Genomic DNA, 23,002 nt, shown 5'->3' with positions numbered 1-23,002 from the left:
AAATTCTTAAGACCTATTCCAAACTCAATCTCAACTGGAGACAGAGATGTTCATATCTTTGATTTTGTCACAACCCATAAGTGTTCATGCACAGTTTTTAATCATACAGTCTATTCCACTTCCTTATGTCTCTTACTATTCTTCAACCTCACCATGAATTCAAATACTTCTACATCTCAGTTCTTTCCCAGGACATCACCCCAAACACTATATATATATATATATATATATATATATATATATATATATATATATATATATATATATATATATATATATATATATATACTATATATATCTCTTCCTTCTCTATATCTACCCCAATGTTGAACTAGTTTTACTCTACATTGAATTAACTGGGCCAATTATGCCTTGCCCAGATCCAGCCTTGAATTTACTCTTACTATTTAATTTTTCACTCCTATTCAAATGTTGCTAAATGGAGATGGAGAAATTTACAAAACTGCTTTGTGTGGTCCTACTGCAAAGTTATGGAATATCAAATTGGACCCTCTCTGAAGCAAGACAAACTTTTTACATCTCCCTTTTCCATTCACTATCCTATTCACCATAAGGTCTACTCAAAGTTTTTTTGTCCCTCCTCAAAACTCCTGCGGCACCTATGCCCCAATCCTTTCAGCTGAAGGTCTTATCTCATAATTCACTGGAAAGCTTGAGGTCATCTGCCAAAAGAACCCTCTTCTCCCCTCCTCTATATTTCATTTCACTCAGAAGTTTTCCCTGTTACCTCCTTCACCCTTGTCTGTCTTTGAAGTGACACTCCTGAAGTCACACTGAATTTCACTAAAAAAAAAAATCTCTAGAGTATCAAAATCCACTTTCCACCCTCTCTGCAAACACATACAAGAAAACCCCAACCCAGTTACTTTTCCTACTGAATTTTTGACAGAATTGACAGGTTGTTTTGAACTATAAAGACACAGTATCAGCATACCATCAGATTGGTACTAATTTGAGAAGATCTAAAAATGAAATAATTGGATTCATTGAATTTTTAGTTTCCACAGCAAATAGAACAGATTGTGTTTGTGTTTGTGTATTTCCCCTTTATTGTTTATTGTATTTATTGTTATATAGATCTATGTACCTACTCATTACAAAAAGTTGTAGAAAACATCTCCTATTGATTAAAATAAAGGGATAAAGTTCCATTGAGCATTAATATAGATGAATGCCCTGGGAAGCCCATCATTGGGAAAATGTCATCAGCCCGCAAGATCCTATCAGCCTTTGTTCTACACCCCATCACCCTACTCTGTCGTTCTGGTTAGAGAGGGAAGCTGTGGACTCCAAAAAGCTACATTTAAGGAGAGAACTCAGCTCAGAGCTTTTCATTTCCCACCTGGCTGCACTACTCTGGGATTTTTCTGACTTTTCTACCATGCCTTTTTTTGTGTATTGTTTACTCTCATTTAATTATAAGCTGCTTGAGGGCATGGACTTTCTTTTTTGTAGTTATACCCCAGAGTTTAGCACAGTACCTGGCATACAGTAGACACTTAACAAATGTTTATTGACTGATTGACATCTCTCACTGTGTATATAAGTGTTACTGATCAATGGGTTAACTTATTTTTCTGCTTTGTCACTTTAACTTTAAAATCTTTGAAAAAGCATTTCAGAGGATTTAGGAACTGAGTTTTGAATCTCTTTATATCATTAGTGATGATGATCCTATCTTCACTTCAGAAGAGGTAGCCTGGGGCAAAAGAAAAAAAGGCAGCATTTGTTGCTGTTTACTTCTCAATAACCCCTCTTCTTATGGCCTGGTCAGCATTCATTTGTTGATTCTGCCTCATTATTAAGGAGCTGACTGTGTTTTATGTTTGTAGAATGCCTCATAATATTTTTCAAACATTTGTGTTTTGTAAAATCCAAAATATACTTTGCCAAGCTGATTTTTGACACATTTCAACTAACAAGCATTTAATGCTTCTGTTTCTCATTAATTGTCCTTCAAATTGTCCAAATGCTTCTTTTCAAGAGTTACCAGATAAGGAAAAAGCACTATAATCAATTTTTTTCTTGTTAAAACTGTCCACTTTTTTTCATAAAATATAATTAATTTAATCTTTACTGTTTAATACAGGTTTGAAGGTGGTATTGAAATAGTTTGAAATGGCTCATACTTCCCTCCCTGCTATGCAGAATCATAGACTCTTATAGTCAGCATGGAAAATAGAGATAGGGAAATGGAGGGCCAGAGGGGGAAGTGACTTGTTCAATGGCACATAATTAGTGGGAAATCAAGGATTAAATCTGAAGATTTCTGTCTTCCAGCTCTGGATGTTTGCCAGTGCAATATATTCGTCACTAACTTCATAAAATGCAAGTTTTGCAATGTCTCAGTCATTAAAAAAAATCACTAAGACATAATGAAAAATTCACTCTATAATATAAGTGGAATTAACCAGAATTCTAGAATCTCCATTGAACAGGATTTTATGTATTTGTGTTATTTGCTGCACACTAATTTTAGGAGACTAGGGCAAGTAATAAGAAAACTATTCAAAAGGAAAGAATAATGTGACAATATAGAATACAAGCTTCTTGAGGGTAAGCACTATCTTACTTTTGTATTTGTAGTCTCAGTACCTAGTAGATGCCTGCTACATATATTAGGGCTGAAATTATCCTTGTTGATTGATTTAAAAAGAGTAGGATCAGGGAGTTGTATCTTATAGTAAATTCGCATTCAGACCAATCCCCGAGTCTCAATTTTTTCAACCAAATTCAACTTCAGCCATAAAATAAGATTGGATTTAGATCATTATATTTATCCTCAATTCTAATTAAAATTATCCTTCTATTTCTCTCTCTGTCTCTCTCTGTCTCTCTGTCTCTCTCTCTCTCTCTCTCTCTCTCTCTCTCTCTCTCTCCTCTCTCTCTCTCTCTCTCTCTCTCTTTCTCTCTCTCCCCCCCTTCCTCTTTCTCCATTCTTGGAAATTGACCATTGATGTTTACTATAGTGATCTCATCTTCACAAGAAACCCAGCCCACAAACTAAGGCTCTGTTTGGTTCAATATTGTCTTAGTAGGGCTAGAAAGTGAAGTAAGATAATATTTGAAATATTTACAAAAATGGTTGAAACAGAGATATGTTTAAGTATGTCTTCAACAAAAACTGCACAGGACTCTCATTTAAACATAATCCAATTTTATTTGGTTATTTACTTACATTTTTTGTTTTCTTCAACTTAGCCTACTCCATGATTTCCACAGATACCCATGTCTGTGTTTCCATGGAATTAAAGTTACTTCTGTTTCAGTGACCGACAGTGATTTTGTTCTCTGGCAACTTTTTATAACTATGGGTGATTTATGTATCCCAATTTCTTTCCTTATCTTCAAAATTACTCCCAGAATCCCCGAGGTTGGGTGAACTAAAATCTCTATCTAACATAATTACTACCTTCCCCCTCCCCTTTTTAAGCAGAGATTCTGGAAGACCTTTTTTTTAATTCTTCCTCTGGAAACATTAAAGTGGAAACAGATCTGGACATGGGGCCAAAAGACCTAGGTTCAAATCCTGAATCTCACTTACTAGCCATAAGACCAAGATATTTAATCTCTTTTGTACTTGATTTCCTCATGTATAAAATGAACAAAATATTTCCTACATTTTCTCCCTCACAAAGTTATTGTTAAGAAAGTGCTTTTCAAATCTTAATGGCTAAAATAAATATGAGTTGTTGTTAATAATGTCTGAGAATATTTCCATTTGTTTATTCTAAGAGCAATATTTTGATGGACTTTATGTATGTCTCTTCTCTTGGTTTTAGATAACTGTGATAACCCATTATCAGCCCTGCTGCCTCCAACAGCCTTTTCCAGTTCATCAGAACTCTTTGGTACTCCCAGCCCAGCCCAACTCAACAGAAGAATTGGTAAGTGAGGTGACTGAAGCAAGGATAAGTCTATAAAGAAAAGTGCTAATGAATAATGGATGAGGCTGCATAGTGGAAGAAAATTAACATTTTATTCAACTAGAATCACTCCTTTGTGTACCAAACATAGTGTTCAGGCAGTTTGGTTCTTTACTGATTATTGTAAAAGACTTGGATGAAAATGAAAAAAAAAAGTTTGTCTTGTATTTTGCTTTTGCATTATAATATCAGCCTCAAGTATATGTTTGAATTCATTGTCATATAGATGAATAAATACACTTGATAATAATTTAAATTAGAAATGAATGATGAGCAACAAGTGAGTAACTTTTTCCAGTCTTTTCTTTCCTCTACTTAAACAGAGAATGGGTTGATAGCAAAAAAAAAAAATACTCGAAAGAAGTAGAAAGAATTGGAATTCAGGTAACCCAAGTTATCACCTCATTTCTCCTACTAACTACTTCAGAAACCATGAACAAGTCATTTGACTCCCCCAGGATTCAGTACTCTCACCTCAAAGTCACCTTTCAACACAGAAAGGCTGTCATTATGGCTAGTATCCTTAATAGAGTCCTAGAAGATATATTTACTTCTTTCAACAAGACGATCACAAGGAGGCTTATTTGTTAGTGAAGATATCCATGTGAATTCCAAAGCTGCAAACATATTTACAAAGAACAAGTAGCTTCAGAGATATGAAGTGTTATCAAGTATAGAACACAAATCTGCTATTACTATTGATAACATAAGAAAGCATAATATGTGGAGGGAAATGGATAGATAGAGGCAAGAACTTTAAAAAAAATGAGAGCAAATATTTATTGTGGATACTAGCACTGGGCTATGTTCTAGATGTGACTAGTGAGCCATCTCTAGTCACCTTGATTTATATCTCACCACTGGACCCAGATAGCTCTTGGGGGAGAAAGTGAGACTGGTGACTTTGCACAGCTCTCCCTCACTTAAATCCAATTCATTTGCAAGTCATGGCATAACTTCCTGATGCCATGGTCCTCTTTTCTAGAATGAAGGATGAACAACAACAACAGATATGACTAACAAAAGTGTAGTGAATGAATAGTCTTTGTCCTCCAGGAGGTTAAATTGTACCTGGGAAGGCAAGTACTAAGCATACCAAAAAAGAGTGAAAAGGAAAGATTTACTACACATTATGTCAGATAAAACTATTGGAGAGGTAGATGTCAGGAGGCCCCACTCAGTTCATTGAAAAATTCAATTCAATTCAACAAACACTTAATCAGCAGTTACTTTGTGCAAGGCTCATGGCTGGGTTCTGAGGATGCAAAGACAAAAGTGAAGCAGTCTCTACCTTTTGAGAGTTTATATTCTCCTGGTAAGATTATCAGTCATTGCTAAGTTTACAGAAAGTCATTTCAAGAAAGAGAAAATACTAACAAATAGGGAGCTCAGGAAAGAACTTGCATAGGAGGTGGCATCTGACTGTATTTGGATGGATGGTAGGAATTCTTTGAGGCAGAGGTGAGAATGGAATGCATTCCAGATATAGCTGGCCATTTGTGCAAAGATCAGAGGTGGTAAATGAAATGTAACATTTGAAAAACAGCAAGGTGGCCTGTTTAGCTGGAATGAAGAGGATATAAAGGGAAATAAAGCTGGGAAGATAGGCAGAACCCTGATTGTGAAAAGCTTTTAAGAGATCAGCTGGATGTTTCATATTTTACCATAGAGGTGATAGAAAGCTATTTTAATAGTTGAATGATATAGGGAAGTGGAGTGGAATAAGCATTTACCACTTGCCTCCTACAGTCCAGGCAGTGGGCTAAGTGCCTTACAATTACTATCTCCTTTGATCCTCACAACAATCTTGTTGGGGAAGAGGTGTAAGTTGCTACCGTTTTTTACAGTTGAAGAAACTAAGGCAGGCAGAAGTTAAGTCACTTGACCAATGTCACACATCAAGTAAGTATTTGAGGACTGATTTGAACTCAGGTCTTCCTGACTCCAGGGCCAGCATTCCTTTGGACCACCTACGAGTTGCCTTTTATGAATATCAATTTGACATGTTTATGGAGGATGAATTAGACAAGGGAGAGAATGAAAGTATGAAGACAGGAAATTATTGGAATATCTAAATAAGAGATGATGATGGCCTAAATTAAGTATATGTTTTGTAGGAAGAAAAGTGCATGAATAAAATAAACGTAGATGAACAAAAAGTTAGGACATGGTTGAATATGGAAGGTTAGGGAGAGGGAATTAAAAGATGACTGCAAGGCTGCAAATTGGATGGATTTGAAGTGTGGATGTTCTTTCAAAAAAATTAGGGAAATTTGGAGTAGGGAAAATACAATGAGTTCTGTTTTGGACACATTGAAGAGGATTGGTTATATAGGGGTCCAGAGAAAGGAGAGATCATTTCATCCTGGACTGGTCAGGAATATTAATTCTGCAATTAGATAGAAAGAACAGGTTTCTGTTTTTGTTTTTGTTTTTCTCAAGAATTCTCAGCACAATGCATTTGTGAAATTGGAGAATAACTCTTAAGTCTTGGTTGTTGTTCAATTGTCTTCAGTTATGTCCTACTCTTCATGACCTTATGTGGGGTTTTATTGGCAAAGATACTGGAGTGGTTTGCCATTTCTTTCTCCTGCTCATTTTACAAATAATGAAACTAAATCAAACAGAATCAAGTGAATTGCCCTTGGGTCACTCAACTAGTAAGTTTCTGAGGCCAGATTTGAACTCAAGAAGATGAACCTTCCTGATTCCAAGCCTATCACTATCCATTGTACGACCTAGAAGTCCCTCTTAAGTTTTTCCTGGATTCCAATAGGCTGAACTAGATGACCTCTAAGAGTTCTTGATCTTGATTGCAAATCTAGCTTTTTTTTTTTTTACCGTGTCCTGGAAGTTATCACAGTCCCTTACTTTACGGACTTACAGTTAAATATGGGAGACACAGATAAGGCATGGATGTATACATAGGAACACACAGCAGATCTAGCTCAATAAAAAGTATATGATAAGTTTTCTTATTTAGTGCTGCATGAACATTGGCTATAAAGCAATGAGACTAATTTCTACAGCACTGACCAGAGCTCCTACATGCTAATGAGTCTATTATCTATTTGATATCCTCACCTAGGGAGTAGATATCCATTGCAATGAAAATGTACTTGATTACAACAGTTTTAGAAGTCCATATTTGAAATGCTCTTCAGAGCCTGTATTATATTCTCTTGGACACCTAGATTAGGGAAAAACTTCATCCTTTTAGGTTAAATTTCATTTTTATAAAGATCCAATATTTATGCACAGCCACATCTGGTATATGAAGTGGGTGGCCAAGTTAAGGAATAATGTTTTTGCTTTAAAATAAAATATCATGATAAAATTATAGGACTGGCTTTTCTGGGTGGTGAAAAGACTTGTTCCGCAGTCAATACAGAAAAAGGCCCAAGAATGTTTTGAGCAATCTTAGCTTTGATGGAATAGGAGTAGTCTTTCAAAGTGACTCCTTTAAAGATGCAAATATTCATTCACATGTTTATATTTGTCTTAAAACAAACAAACAAACAAATAAATACATGTACATAGTTTCACTGGTTAAGCCATGTCTAACATGTAGTGGAATGGAGGCAAAGGTACAATAGGAAAGCCATGTTATGGAGTAATTAGAATGACCAAGTATTAGTTTCGATTAATGTGGGAAAATTCATGAATGGAGTAACTTTTAAGCAGAATTTTGAAAGAATGAAAGGAGTGTTTTCGTGTCTTCATGCACAAATCTGGTTATACCATTCTTCTACTCTGAAAGCTTCAATTGCTCCCATTTCCAGAAAAATAAAGTGTAAACTCCTGGTCCTGGCTTTCAAGTCCATTCACCATCTTTCTTAAACTTACTTTTATTTTTAAAGCTTTACTTCATAATACTCCTTTCTCTCTATACTCCAAGTTCTGACCAAATGGAACTATTCCTTTCATTTCCATCTGTGTTCACATTGTCCCTCATTTTCTTTTCTCCTCATTAGTGTGTAAGGTACTTGAGAGAAAGATCTATGTTCTATTTATGTCTGCATCTCTGGTACCATCCCACAGTACCTTGTGGTATTGTAACAGTTATTTAATGAATGTTTGTTGAATTAAATTGAAAAATATTGAGGGAAATATTTTAAGGAAGAAAAATGTCTAGTCTTGGAGCTTCAGAGAAAAAGACAAGCACACCAGTGCCCTGGCATGATTTCCTTAATTAAGGAAAAAAATCCATGGGGCAGTGTAGAAAGACAAATGTATAGCAAAATCTCAATCAAGATCCTATCAGAGACAGATCATCAGTTTATATGCAGTAGAAGTCAGTAGTGACAGAAAGTCATTATTGCCTGATGATACTCTAGCAGTTGCTGGGGAAGTAACGTACATGATTTCAGTCCAGTTTCTCCCCTAATGGACAGATGTCAACTCACTGCAGATGGCACTGCCCCAATTTGTTCTAATTGCCAGGCATGTTTGGCAGCCTCGGAGAGATAAAAGACTAGAGTAAATATGGAAAGCGTATTGTTCTAGCTTCATGTTTCATAGTTCATAGATTTAGAACTGGAAGGGTCTTAAGTTATTTGGTCCTATTCTCTCCATTTATATAGATGAGGAAACTGAGGTCCAGATATGTTAAGAGACTTGCTTAAAATCAGATGTGTAACAGAGCCAAGATTCAAATCTATGTCTCCCAATTGTACATCCAGCATCCTCTCCCTTTCAACATACTTCTCCTTTATTTGACCTCTTTAGGAAGGTATAGTTATAAAAGGGGCAAAGATAATGGAGTTAGAAATTTGGCTTGGATCCTGTCCTCCTTCTCACCTCCATGTTCCTATTCAGGTTAGTTTTTTCTCTTTTCTATTTTAAATCTTTCCCACTGCACTTGGATTGAAAATGTAATTAAAATCAGGAAGGTTTTAGATAAAGTAGAAAGCATATAATAAATTATCAAGTATAAAATATCAATATTGGGAGGGAAGGAAGTGTTTAGAATGCACATCTCATGTTTAAGGTTCATGTTTATCTAAGGGGTGTGCTGGACCTAGTTTGTATTGGCTCATGGAAGGTGATTGTTAAATTTTTAATATGAGCATTCCAGACCTCAAAAATTGCCAAGTCAGGACTTAAATATTGTATTGTTCATTGCCTAGACTTAAGAATGACGTAGAAAAAAATGTGAATAATGCAAAAAATGCAAAAAGAATTACACTTCAAAGTGTGTCATACACACATTCTCTCTGCCAAAGCTGGTTGTTAAGCATATAAAAGCTTAGCCTTGTGCTAATCCATAACAGCAAGGACTGAGTCATAATAAAACATATCTTCTACAGTAGCTCAATATTACTCTATACAGAGCAATCACTATGCTTGTTGAATGGAAGAATGAATGCATGAACAAATGAATGGGTAACTGATCATCATGTAGGGTAACTATGCCCTCCCACAAATTATTCCAGAGATTGACTGCTCAGCTGGAGGGACCATGGCTCTGATCCAGCATGACATTTATCATTTTTCTTGCACCCATGGGGTATTTCCTTTCCCTCTTCCCACCACATTTACCTACCTCTCTGCTTTCTATTCTTTTTCAATACATTTCCATTTTTGGTAAATTTTTACTTCAAGAAGAGTTAGAGATTTTGAAGTAGAATAAAAATCTTAGAGGTCTTCTCAATGCCTTGATTTAGGAGATAAGGCCCAAAGAGGTTAAGGGACTCACCCAAGTTCATGAGGGGGAGTAAGTGACAGAACTAAGATTTAATCCAAGGTCTTATGACTTGAAATCCAATTCCCTTTCCATGTATACATACATCCAAAAATAGAAAAAAGGTGCAATGTATTTTGTGAGAAACCCATTGAACATCTGTGTTGTTTTTTAGATTTGGCAGAATAAAGTCCAATGGTAGAGATAATTTTTTATCTTGTGTTTAGTTTGTATACCATGTCAACAACACTGTGCTCAGGTATAAGCTTAATACTCATCATAGTCATTAAAATTATCTGAAAACTTTCTCTTCATAGCACTATAATCTTTACTGAATTGATGTTGTTATATATACATGGGCCCTTTCTTCTATAAGCTTTAACTCTAGCACAAACAGGATGAACCCTAGAGTATGGTAGCTCATGATTGCTGTTCTGTCTTCTACATCTTGCAATCAGGTAACTTATAGCAGAGAAGGAGATAGCTCCTTTTGCTGGAGTTCAAAAAGAAATCGAATTCAAGTATTTTCACTCAACCCATGCATTTTGCCACCACATCCATGTTTCCCTTTCTCTCAACTAATGTGTTCCTTCCCTCACCCTTAAAGCTAGTTTTATTGTTCATTTTTACATAATAAAGCTGGTATGAACATGTTAGAGAAGAGGGCATATCAGGAAACAGATCTCAAGCAAAAAGGTCAGGCAAATTCCATCCCACCTGGGGTTTTCCTTCCTTCCTTCCTTCTTCCTTTCTCCCCTCCTCCTCTTTCTTCTTCTTCTTCTTCTTCTTCTTCTTCTTCTTCTTCTTCTTCTTCTTCTTTCTTCTTCTTCTTCTTCTTCTTCTTCTTCTTCTTCTTCTTTCTCCTCCTCCTCTTCCTTCACCTCCTCCTCCTCCTTCTTCTTCTTCTTGCTTTCTCACTCTCTCCCTCCATACTCACACAATCTCTCTATGTTACTCCTCTTTTCCCACCCCTCTCCTTCCTTTCTTCCTGTTCCCTTACATATTTCATCTATCTTCTCTCCTATCCAGTTATTATTAAGATAGATACTTTCTTGTAGCTACAACTGACACTAGTCTTTTATCATTATTCAGAGCAGAACTATGCCAAATTCTCATGAACACTTTCTTGAGTTTTCTCCGGTGGGAAATCTTTTCAAGAAGTCTTTGTTATCTCATTTCAATCGACAAATCAATCAGCGAGTATCCATCACATGTGCTGCATGCCAAGTTTGTACTCACCACAGGCAATAAACAAATACAGAAAAGAAAAAAAAAAGAAACTATCTTTACTCTTGGGGAGCTTACATTCTAGGGGAAGACAGCACACACATATGTAAGTATTTATACGGTAACTACAGAATAAAGGCAAGGAAGCTGACAATATGGTAGTTAGAGAAGAGGGCAGTAGCACAAAAGCGGAAGGATAAAATAAAGAAAATATGCAGAATACAGAATTGTCAACCATGGGAATCTAAATTTAAAATATTCCTAGCAATAGAAACAGGCACAAACTTCCTAAGCTTACTAGACTCCCTCCTTTCTTTCTCCTATCAGGCTCTGGCACCATAAAACACCTAATTTGGTACCATCTCTAGAGTTTATGTGACTGTGAATGCTCTCTAGCCTTGTCTCAAGTCTATAAAGCTGGGTTTGGAGTCAGAGGATTTGTTGTTGACTGACTTTCCTATATATGATTTCATTTTAAGCAAGTCATTTAATCTCTCTGAACCTCAATTTCCTTGTTTGTAAAATGAGAAGAGGCGGAGTGTTGATGAGGCATCATGATATATGGAGAAAGAGCTGGCCTCAGTCAGTCTTGCCTCTTGACATAAAATGACTGTTGAACCTTGGGCAAGTCCTTTTATCTCTCAGTGCCACAGGCAAATCTGTGAGAATAAATATCAGGATTAAAGGCTGACCTGCAGAGTAGAAAAATATTTTTGCCAAGCCAATGAAATAACAGGTTTAATGAAATAAATTAGCAAAATGGGTAGAGTTGAATTAGATGAACTTCATGGTTCCTTCCATCTAGGTCTATAGTCCTATGAAATTATTTTTCCTCTTCTAGTTAAGATAGGACACATTTTCTGCCTCCTCTATCAACTTCTAGGATCAACCATTCAGATATCACTACTTGATTATACCTGCAAGATCCCACTCACTTCCTCAGGCTCACTCCATGGCTCATAATCCATTACACCACTTTCAGAGAAAGACTCAGTGCCTAAGATCAATATAAGTAATAATATATCACATTCATTAAAATGTACACATCCATAATCATAATCATGCTTAGTCTTCATCAAAGCAAGGGTAGAGTTTTTTGTTTGTTTTATTTTCACAAGGTGACATTTGAATTAGCCCAATATCCCATTAGGAATGATGCTGATAAGCAATGATGACATGAAAAGATACAAAAAAGATGAATCAGTATTAAAAATAATTTAAAATAGTATTATTACATAAGAGTGATTAGCAGAAACAATATAATAATAGATAGACAGTAGGTATTTAACAAATGTGCATTGGCTGCTTCATTGGTTAATGAACAAACCAGGAATAGCTCAGTTATGAGAATCCAGAGAGTGGAATAAAAGGGAAATTAGACAACTATTATCTTCTAATTTGTCAAGGAAGCTTTTATGGAGAAGGTGGAATTCTAGGAACTTCTTAAAAAAGGAAAGACATGAGTTAATATTCATACATGCTAGACTAGAAATTCTACAAGAACAAATTTCCTCCTCTGCTTTGAATACTTAGCACAATTTTCTAGATACTTAGTAGGTACTCGATAGGCACTTGGTAAATGTTCTCTGGGCACATCACAAACGGTAAAAAGGAAGTATAAAGCACTTACCTACCATATATTCATCTGAAGCCACTTTCCCCCACTCCCTCTCAAGTACCAAAAGGAAAATCTGTTTCTACCAAGGTGTTAGGCGGCAGCAATGGTACTATTATATCCTGTATAGAACTCTCACAGACAACAATGTTTGAATATTGAGACCAAACAGAGTGTGCCATGGTATTTAAGTATGGAAAAAATATTTAGAGTCATACATCAGACACCATACTAGGAACCAAAAAGGCTGGGAACTTAGATAAAAACCTAGTTCCACTCTGCTAGCAGTTCCAAAATGAAGTGTTTTTTAATAACAAAGAATGGATAAACTGACATTCCTGCAATCCAACTTGATTCTCCTTCATCAGGTACATGTACTCCTGTACCAGTTTTCTAGTATAATCTTCAAGGACTAAGTCCCTTGGCAACAGGATAAATTCAATTCCACTTTTTTCAAATACTTCCTATTTGCATATGCACCATACTGGAGATAAAATGGCAAAGATGAAAAATATCCTTCAGCTAGAAGGGTATTGAACATATATAGAAGTCAATCTATTATAAGATAATTGGTGAAGGGAGAGAGCATGTACTGGGAGCAATCACAGAAAGCTTCACTGAAGAAGTGGCACATAAGGGGAGTCTTTAAGGAGGACAAGGATTGAGTCATGGAAATGAGGAAGTAGTTCATTCAAGTTACAGGATACAATTAGTATAAATGCATGGAGAAGAGAGTGCCAAATATGGGGATAGTTTGGTTTGAATAGAAAAGTTGTAAGGAAGAGGGTACCATGAAATAAAGATAGACAAAGTAAGTGGCAGTAGAATTATAGAGGGCTTTAATGGACAGATGAAGAGATTTGGAGTTAATCCAATATGCAATGGGTAGTTTTAGGTTTTGTTGTTTGTTGGTTTTGAGTAGGATAGCAAACAACAAATGAATGCATAGGGCATAGTCAATCCTGCACTTGTGGAAATGTATTTTGGCAGCTATGCAAAGAATGATATGGAGAGGAAAGAGAATGGAATTAGGGACGTGGCCATTATCATCTTTTGGAAAGAGGTACTAAGATGGAGGCTTCTTGAGAGAAAGGAGTCCTGTGATGATAGAAATTTACATTGGCAGAATATATACTATACAAGCTTTGGGGAAGTGAGGGTCATGATGACAGGAAGTTTTGGCCAGAGGAATGGAATGAAGTAACATGTGGTACTAGTGCATTAGCTATAGTCCAAGATGACAGGAGATGAGTCTACCCTAGAAGATATCACACACAGAGCATATGAAACCTGGCTTTTGAAGACCTAGTCCTTCTGGCATTATCTGAACTGCTGTCAGGGTAGAACTAGGCTTTTGTCTAAATTCCCAACGTATTTGGCTCCAAATATGGTGCCTGATGTCTGACTCCACATACATTTCCATGGTTGAATATCGTGTCATACTCTGCTTGGTCTCAGCACTCAAACATTGTTGTCTATACAGGATATAATAGCACCACTGCTGCTGTGTACCACCTTGACAGTAACAGACTTTCCTTTTGGTAGATGGGGGCGGAGTGGGGGAAAGTGGTTTCAGATGAACATCCTTTGACCCAGAGCTCTATAGCAAAAGCAAGTGAGTCACTGACTTCAGAAAGCATGCTAGCAACAAATTAATGCCATCTGAGAAAAGACATGGCCTTAAACTCAGCTGTTGATCCAGTGCTTAGCTGGGGCATCCACCAGCGGTGTGCAATGCAGCATGGAGGGAGTATGATAATGTCATTGACACTCGACAGCAGGAATCTTCATGCTGCTATCTCAGGGCCAGAAGGGATTTACCAAATGGATTTTTTTTCATTTCTACCGCTATTCTTATACACACACAAAAAAAGAAGGAAGGAAGGAAAGAAGGAAGGAAGGAAGGAAGGAAGGAAGGAAGGAAGGAAGGAAGGAAGGAAGGAAGGAAGGAAGGAAGGAAGGAAGGAAGAAAGAAAGGAAGGAAGGAAGGAAGGAAGGAAGGAAGGAAGGAAGGAAGGAAGGAAGGAAGGAAGGAAGGAAGGAAGGAAGGGAAGAAAGAAAGAAAGAAAGAAAGAAAGAAAGAAAGAAAGAAAGAAAGAAAGAAAGAAAGAAGAAAGAAAAAAGAAAGAGAGAGAGAAAGAGAGAGAGAAAGAGAGAGAGAAAGAAAGAGAGAAAGAAAGAAAGAAAGAAAGAAAGAAAGAAGGAAAGAAAGAAGGAAAGAAAACATGTACACACATAGAGAGAGAAAAAAGAAACAGAGATACTTTCTTTTTAAAAAGTAGAATACAGAAATACAGGAATTGGAGGAGTTCACACTATTACAACTGGTCATCAAGTGTGTGTGAGCTCACATGTTTGTATGGAAATATATACACACATATGTGTATGCACATATATACAGATATACACGTATGTATATGTATATACATAGAAGAATAAAATTGATGCTTGGTTTAATGATGGTTTTATCTATTCCAAATATACTTCTTTTAAGCATTTAATCTAACCATCAGGTGAGCTATGAAGTAGGGAAGTTTTCACTATCCACAGGAGCCTGGGCTGGGTACGACTGATGTCACTGAGCTATGGGTATCACCAGTTTGAAAGTAAGGGGAAGGTTTTACATTCCTTTATAAGATTAAAAGGCATTAAAGAAGCTGATGGGTTTTTTTTTTTCCTATGAAAGAAGGGGGTTGTGCAAGTCTATGCTTCCCTAAATTCAGCTTGGCAAGCAATTACTTTAACCAAGTTCCTTGAAATTTTAGTCTTCCTTCCCCACCCAACATATTTTTGAAATGCTTGCCTGGGTGATTTGAGACTGTGTGCATCAAGCATGACAATTTGGTTGCCATGGAGAATTTGATTTCTTATGTCAAGGCATTTTTCAGCTTGCTAAGGTTCAGAGACAAATTAAGAGTAAGGTTTTAAATCCAAGCCTCTCTTTTGCCCCAATCACAGACATTGATTTTTCTTCCCAGCAATGAGATTTACAAGAAATTCAGGAAACATAATGGTCTTCTGAAAGTTTGATTTCAGAGTATTATAGTGAAAAGGGAACTGGATCTGTAGACAGATGACCTGGGTTCAAATCCCAGATGTATCATTCATTAACTCTGACCTTAGGCAAGCCACTTAACCTTCGTCTGATACATTATAGACTCTTTATAAATGTTTTTCAGTTGATTGATTTAGCTTTTCTATTTTACATTTTCTCCTTTTAAAACTTAGCAGATGAGATTGGGTGACTACTAAGGGGCCTTCTAGCTTTAGAGGTATGATCACATGGGCCTATTTTGATCATCACTCTCTTGGGCGTGGCAGAATAAAGCTTGGCATGAATGGAGTGAAACTTGATGTCTTGGAGAGTTAGCATGCTACAGTGGAAAAAGGAATAGATTTAGAATCAGGGTTCAAATTTCAGCTTTGCCATTTACCTTTGTAACTTTGGGCAAGTTCCCTAATGTCTTTACTTCTCAATTTTCTCAGCTGGAAGACAAACCTTGAAGTTCCTTTCTCGTTCTCAATCTATGATACTTTTATCTCATAATTAATGCTCTGTTCAGTGTGAATTCTGGGGACCAGATTTCCCAAAATATTTCCTAGAGGGTGTGCTCATTGACATACAATATAATATTTTATCTGAATTAACCAGAGCTAGACCTGATAAAGCTATACAGAAAATGAAAACAGCAAAACTATGAAGTAGGCAAAATGTACTTCCTCCTTTCTTCCCACCATCAGATAGGTTCATGTCTCCCCACTAGGACAGTTTCTCCACTCCACCTTCCTTTTTCAAAAAAAAAAATTATTTTATTTTTAATTTATGGAATAAAACAAGCATTTCTATAACATAGTGTAATAACAAAAGATAATTGTACATGAAACAGCAAATCTATTATGTATAGTTTGCTATTCCTTTTCAATACATAATAAAGGTATTGTGTAAATTGCTTTTTTTTCCTTCCTTCACCCCACCGTACCCTAGAGATGGCTACCTTTAGATACAAATAGGTGTGTGTGTGTATGTGTGTGTGTGTGTGTGTGTGTGTGTGTAAAATTGTCCTATACATACTTCTATTTATCAGTTCTTTCTCTGGATGGAGATAGTGTCTTCATGTGTCCTTTATAGTTAATTTGCAGGGATGCCAATCAATTGGGAAATGGCTGAACAAGTTGTGGTATGTGATTATGATGAAATACTACTGCGCTATAAGAAATATTGAGCTCAATGATTTTAGGAAAAAAAAGTAGAAAGACTTGCACAAAATAATGAAGAGTGAAATAACCAGAACCAAGAGAACATTGTATACAGTAAGAGTAATAATGTTTTAAGAATGATTTTGAACAAATAAGTCATTTTGACTATTATAAGCACCCCCAACCTTCCTAACAGTGCCATTTTGCAGATCTTACCAGAGTTATCTCCTCCTCATAAGCTTAACTATAATTTCCAGGCGTAGACATTTAAAAATGAAAGTGACCTAGTGCTCTGGGAAGAAATAATTTGAACATGCATAGGAATAGAGCTGGAACCTGGGATTTCATTAGTATAGGCAATTCGTAAAGAAAAGAACTCCTACCAATACCAATTGATACCTTCTCTGAAAATCATAGTCTTTGAGACTTGCCTAGGGCACTGAACTGATGGGTAACTTGCCCATGGTCACACAGGCAGCAGGAATAATAAATAAGACTTGATTCCAAGTCTTCTTGGCTTCAAGGTTGGGATCTTTGTTCAGTATATCATGTTACCTCTCTGTATGTATTTACAGACAAAGTAAATGCAAAGCCACGTGGATATAAGTGGGGCATACTAGCAACTCAGGGGGATCAGTGAAGGTCTCCCATAGGAGCTGCAACTTGAGCTGAGCTTTCTAGAAACTTTAGAATATGTCGCCATAAGACTATATCATCTAAATTCATCACCTTAGGAAAAGCAATGTGTCACACTTGCACTTGACATCCCATCAAAAGGGAGATGTTGCAAACAAGCTTGACTTACGAAGCTTAGGCATTTCCTTTTTCTTTGTCTGAGAAGTGGAACAGTATGGCTCTTTCTTCTTCATTCCCATAGAATACAGCACAATGCCTTAGTAGGTTCTCAAATAAGTTATTGCTAGTTAGTTAAAATGAGGCCAGCCTCCCATAGAACTCGTGAGTCTACCTGAAGTCTGTTTCTAAAATAGCTTATGCTTATTCATTTGTGCTTGATCTTTGAATTAAAATAGGTTGCCCATTAGAATATACCTTGAACAATATTGTGATTACTGTTATTGCTGTTAACAATTGTACATGCTTTTAAAATATTCATGGAATGTCTTCTCTCTTGTACACATGACCAATACTAGACACAATCTTCCTTTCAAGACTTATGGTCTTTAGCGTCATGGTACCCACACAATTAATAATTGAAAATGCTGATGATAATATAAGCAAGCAATCTAATAAATGGTTGCTGAAGTGCCTGTGGCTTTAAAGGGCCTGGAGTTGGTACTACTGAAGAATATGCTCAGGAAACTTGTTCCCCTTAGTGCTTATTTTAGCATTTTGGAAAGTGTTCAGACTGGATGCTTAGCACAGAGCAGGTACTGAAAGTATTGAGGTTTTGTTTGTGGGAATTTTTTCCCTTCCTGGCATTAACTGATCTTCTTCTAACACTGGTAACTTTTTAAAGAGAGAGTTTAAAAAGAAAGTTACAAAATCTTTGCCCTTTCTTCTGTTTTTAATCTAATCTTTTGTCTTTTCCATGGCACTCTCTCATCGTACTTTGTACCCAAACCTTATTTTCTAGAGTTTGGGGAACTCTTATGTTCCTTAAAATCAACTTCTTATGAAGTTAGATTAAAGTAGGTGTGAAAAATAGAATTCCAACAGAAACTAATATTCCTGTTTCAAGTATGCCAACCTGAGTAACTGGGGTTAGATGTATGACATATGGAAATATTTGACTGTGCTTAAGATTCTTCCTTATTTCTAAAGCAAGATTCATGAGACCAAGTAGAGGTCTATCAAAATTATGACTGAAGGAATAGGTTTGCACCTGAATGATATGAATGCTTATTGACTAGGTGTGAACCCAATGTCCCCTCAAAGACTTCCTTACCCTATGGGCAATGTCTGAAATTTTGTGGGAGAGGTGAAACTTTAAGTGACAGACACATAAAACCACAGAATCTGAGTTGGAAGGGATCTTAGAACTAATATAATCTGGACGTGAATAAGAATGATAATAGCTAATAATATTATCTAGCATCTATGTAGCGCTTTAAGGTTTGCAAAGCATTTTGTATTTGATTTTTTTTTTTGGTTTTGCTTTTTTGGCATGTCATCCTCACAGAAACACTTTGAGGTAGGTACTATTATGTCACTTTAGAGATAAGATAACTGAGGCTAAGAGAGGTTAATTGGCTTTCCTAGGGTCACACAATGGGTAAGTGTCTGAGTCAGTATTTGAAGTCAGGTCTTCCTAGCTTCATGTCCAACATTCTATCCACTGTGTTATCTAATATCCCAGCTACAGGAGGCCAGACTAACTTGTTGTCCATATGTTATTTAAGAGTTCTATTAAGACACACTACTTCTTGTAATAATACCTTCCATTTATATATATATGTATATATATATAGTTGATATTTTTATTACATAAACTTTACTTTTCCCTATATCCCAGACTTCCACCTACCATAGTCATTTTTAAAACAGGAATATTTAAATGAAATGAAGAAAAAGGAAAAAAAAGTCAGCAAAATTGAATAATACCTTGAAAAAATCTACCATTATATTTAATGTTGTACCCCCATGTCCAACCCATTCTTCTACTGACTAAATTGAATTGTTAAGAATTTTTTCATAATCTCAAATTGAAATCTGGCTTTCTGAAATTCTCCCCACTCCCCCCATTTCTACTAGTTTTGCCCTTAGGTGCCAGACAAAACCAGCCTAATCCATCTTTCATGACAGAGCCCTTCAAATACTAAGACAGCTAACAAGTTTCATTTAAGTTATTCCTTCTACAATCTAAAGTATCTATTTCTTTCATCAAGTATTTATATTGTTTGATTTCAAGCACCTTTTCCATCTTGATCAGTGTCCTCTGAACTCCCTAGCTTATCAATGGCCTTCCTAAAATATTGTAGTTAGATATCAATATAGCAATGTAAATGACCGGGACAGAATACAGAAAGGCTATCATCTCCCTCGATCTAACTGCACTCCATGCCTCTCTCAGTATAACTAATGTGTCATTATTTTGTTCTTCTTATTGTTCTTGCTATTACCATAGCATATCAAATTGAATTGTCATTTGGCCAATGTTTATTAAGCATCTACTATGTGCCAGGCACTATGCTTAAACTCTAGAGATACAAAGAATGGTAAAAGACAATCACTAATCTCCATGAGCTTATAGTGTAATGGGGGAGACAACATGCAAATAATTATGTGCAAACAAGATATAGAATAGATTGGAGATCCTCAATACAGTGAAGATATGAGAATTAAGAGGGATTGCGGAAAACTTTCTTTTGAAGGCAGAATTTTAGCTGAGACTTAGAAGTCTGGGGAAGCTAGAAGGCAGAAACAAGGAGGGACAGAATTCCATGCATAGGAGAGAGCCAGAGAAATTTCCATAGCCAGAAGAGTATATTGTACAAGGGAAAACAAGAAGACTGATGTCACTAGATGAGAAAGTACTGATCATTTTGTACTATCTAAGAAGACTAGAAAGGAAGGAGGAGAGGAGATGGATCATAAAGAATTTTAAAAGTCAAGGAGAAGATTTTATGCATGGTCTTGGAGGTGAGAGGAAGCCCCTTCAGTTTTTTGAGTCTCAGGCTTGTAATGCACTAACTTCCTCAGAATTTTCTTAGATACCATCTTTTTCACACCAAAATTCTGAAGTCGAATTTTTCCTAACCCAAGGGTAAGCTTCCTTTGTGACATTGGGAAATACATTCAAGTTTTTGACCACTAGTTCTTGGATAGTAAAATATATACATATATACTTATGTGTGTATACACATATGTGTGTATGTGTGTATTAAATGAAGTTATTGGACTAATTTAGCTCTAAGGTCTCTTCTATCTCTACATCTATGATATTATGAATATATGTTTTATACTATTATTTCATTTTATCAAACCCAACCCACTGGACTAACTAGCCTCTTGGGATCTTTTTTTTTTCTACTTTTCCCAAATCTGCCATCCAATTTGTTTGCTATTCTTCCTAACTTGGCAAATGAAATGTTTATAAACATTCTATTAAGTTCTTTACAAAAAAAAATTAAATAGCACAACTCTAACACGGATTTCCAATAAAGCCGTCTCATGAAGTGGCCATTAAATCATTATTGAGTACTCTTTAGGTAGTCATTTGACTGTTCCCAAATATATTTAACTATATAATCATTAAGTTAAAGACTTTCTTAAAATGGTGTTCATGAACTTACAAAAATTTTTTCAATAACTATATTTCAATAAAATTGTTTTTTATAATCTTATGTGTTTTAAAACATTATTTGTAGGAGTCTATAGGCTTCATCAAACTGCCAAAGGGGTGCATAATGCATACATAAAAGGTTAAGAACCCCTGATTCAAACTCTACCTTCCATCTTGTTGGCAAGAATTGAATGATAGATTTCACCGAATTCTTTGCCAAATTTTAGCAAATTTTATCTATGGTATCCAATGTATAAAAATCCAAGTGAAGTTAGTCTGGCATGACATATTCTTGATGAAGGCATATGAACTGTGTGATTATCACTTCCTTTTCTAGATGGTCACTAACTATCCCTTTAACAGCACTTCATAGTATCTGTGCAAAAATCAAATTCAATCTCACTGGACTATATTTTTCAGATACTTTGCTCTTTTTTTAAAAAAAAAATAAGAACAGCATTCATCCATCTCCCATTCTGAAGCACCTTTTTTCCCTTTTAAAAATACATTTTAATATTATTTTGCTCTTACATCACTCAGATTGCTATCCAGTATTTTCCATCTACTGCCTCCCAGACATTCATTCTTTATAACAAATATTTTTTTAAAAGGAAAGAGGAAGAGAAAGTCTGCAAATCAATACATCAAAAAGATCTAAGAGTATGTGCAATTTTCGATGCACATCTTTTCACCCCCCACATCCATCTCTGAAGGACTAGAAAAAGGTGACTTCTTATATCTCTTCTTTGAGTCTAAGTTTGTTCTTTTAAACTGCTAAACAATCTTTTTTTTAAAAATTGTTTTGTGGTTGATGTTCTTTCCATTTACATTGTTGAAGTCATTGTCTATATTTTTCCTTATTCTACTTTCTACATTTTGCATCAGTTCACTTAAGTCTTTCAATGCTTTGCTGTAATCATCTTATTTATTGCTTCTTATATCATAGAAATATCCCATTCTCTTCATATAGCATAATTTATTTAGCCATTCACAAACCAATGGGGGATCTACTTTGCATTCTTTACTAATACACAAAGTGCTGTTTTATGCATATAGAACCTTTCTTTTTTGTCATTGACCTATTTGGGATTTACATATGCCTAGCAGTGAAATCTCTGTGTCAAACATCATAGACATCGCATTCACTTATTTTAATAATTCCAAATTGTTTTTTCAAATTATTTTTTACCAATTCACATCCTCACCAATAAGTTGTCAGGTTTTGTTTTGTCTTCCTACAACTCCTCCAACACATACCAATCCTACTTTTTCTTACCTTTGCTAATTGGCAGAGTGTGAGATGAAACTTTAGGGCTGCTTTGATTTCAATTTATCTTCTTATTAGTAATTTGGAACATTATATCATAAATTTGTAATAGTTCTTAATTGTTCTTTGGAGAAGGGACCTCAGAGACCGTCTACTCCTGTCTCATTTTTCACATTAGGAAACCAAATACTAGGGAGGCTAAGTGATCTGCCCAACATCACAAAGGTAACAATTGGTCGACCCAGGGTTCAAATTCAGATCCTATTACCCTGGGTATCCCCTCCTTCAATTCTCTCTCTTGCAAGGTCATAGTAACTACTTGTTAAATTCAAGAGTAAAGACTCTGGCTTTATGATGATGAACATTACTTTGAATTGTTTGTTCCCTAGCATGATGGGGGAAAGTAGCAATAATTAGGAAATGAGTACTGGTATGAAAGCAAGAAATCTGAAATCTACCATTGGCCATTTCACTATGTGACTTCTACCTCAGTATAATAGAAAGATCGCTGGATTTCAAATTAGAGGATATAGTTACAAATCTTATTTCTATTGCTTATTAGTTGCATCATTTTGGCAAATTATTTTACCTCACAGATCTTCTTATCAATAAGATAAGGTCTTCTTATTAATAGATACAAGTAGGGAAAGTATGAAAGTATAAAACTATAACATGGAATTTTTATTTGTTGAACTTTATTTTTCATTGCATTCAAGGGCTCCTTAGAAATTAAGAGAGGCACTGTAGGATAGGATAGAGTATTTAGAATATGGAGTCAGAAGATCTGGAATTGATTACTAACAACTATATACTAATTATGTGA

At 35.7% G+C, this 23,002-nt stretch overlaps 1 protein-coding gene across 1 annotated transcript in view; it reads left to right on the top strand.

The window, feature by feature from the left end:
* The window catches only part of CNTNAP5 (contactin associated protein family member 5), a 915,392-nt gene that overhangs the window by 199,454 nt on the left and 692,936 nt on the right, over positions 1–23,002 (top strand). The window contains exon 2 of the mRNA XM_020963128.2: positions 3,804–3,908. Within this exon, the coding sequence (XP_020818787.1) occupies positions 3,804–3,908 (105 nt within the window). The remainder of the gene's footprint in view (positions 1–3,803; positions 3,909–23,002) is intronic.

The sequence above is a fragment of the Phascolarctos cinereus genome, unplaced genomic scaffold (assembly GCF_003287225.1).
Source record: "Phascolarctos cinereus isolate Bilbo 61053 unplaced genomic scaffold, phaCin_HiC Scaffold_726;HRSCAF=1367, whole genome shotgun sequence".
Classification (NCBI taxonomy): Eukaryota; Metazoa; Chordata; class Mammalia; order Diprotodontia; family Phascolarctidae; genus Phascolarctos; species Phascolarctos cinereus.
Note: the sequence above shows the minus strand (reverse complement) of the source record. Positions and strands in the feature narration are given on the sequence as shown.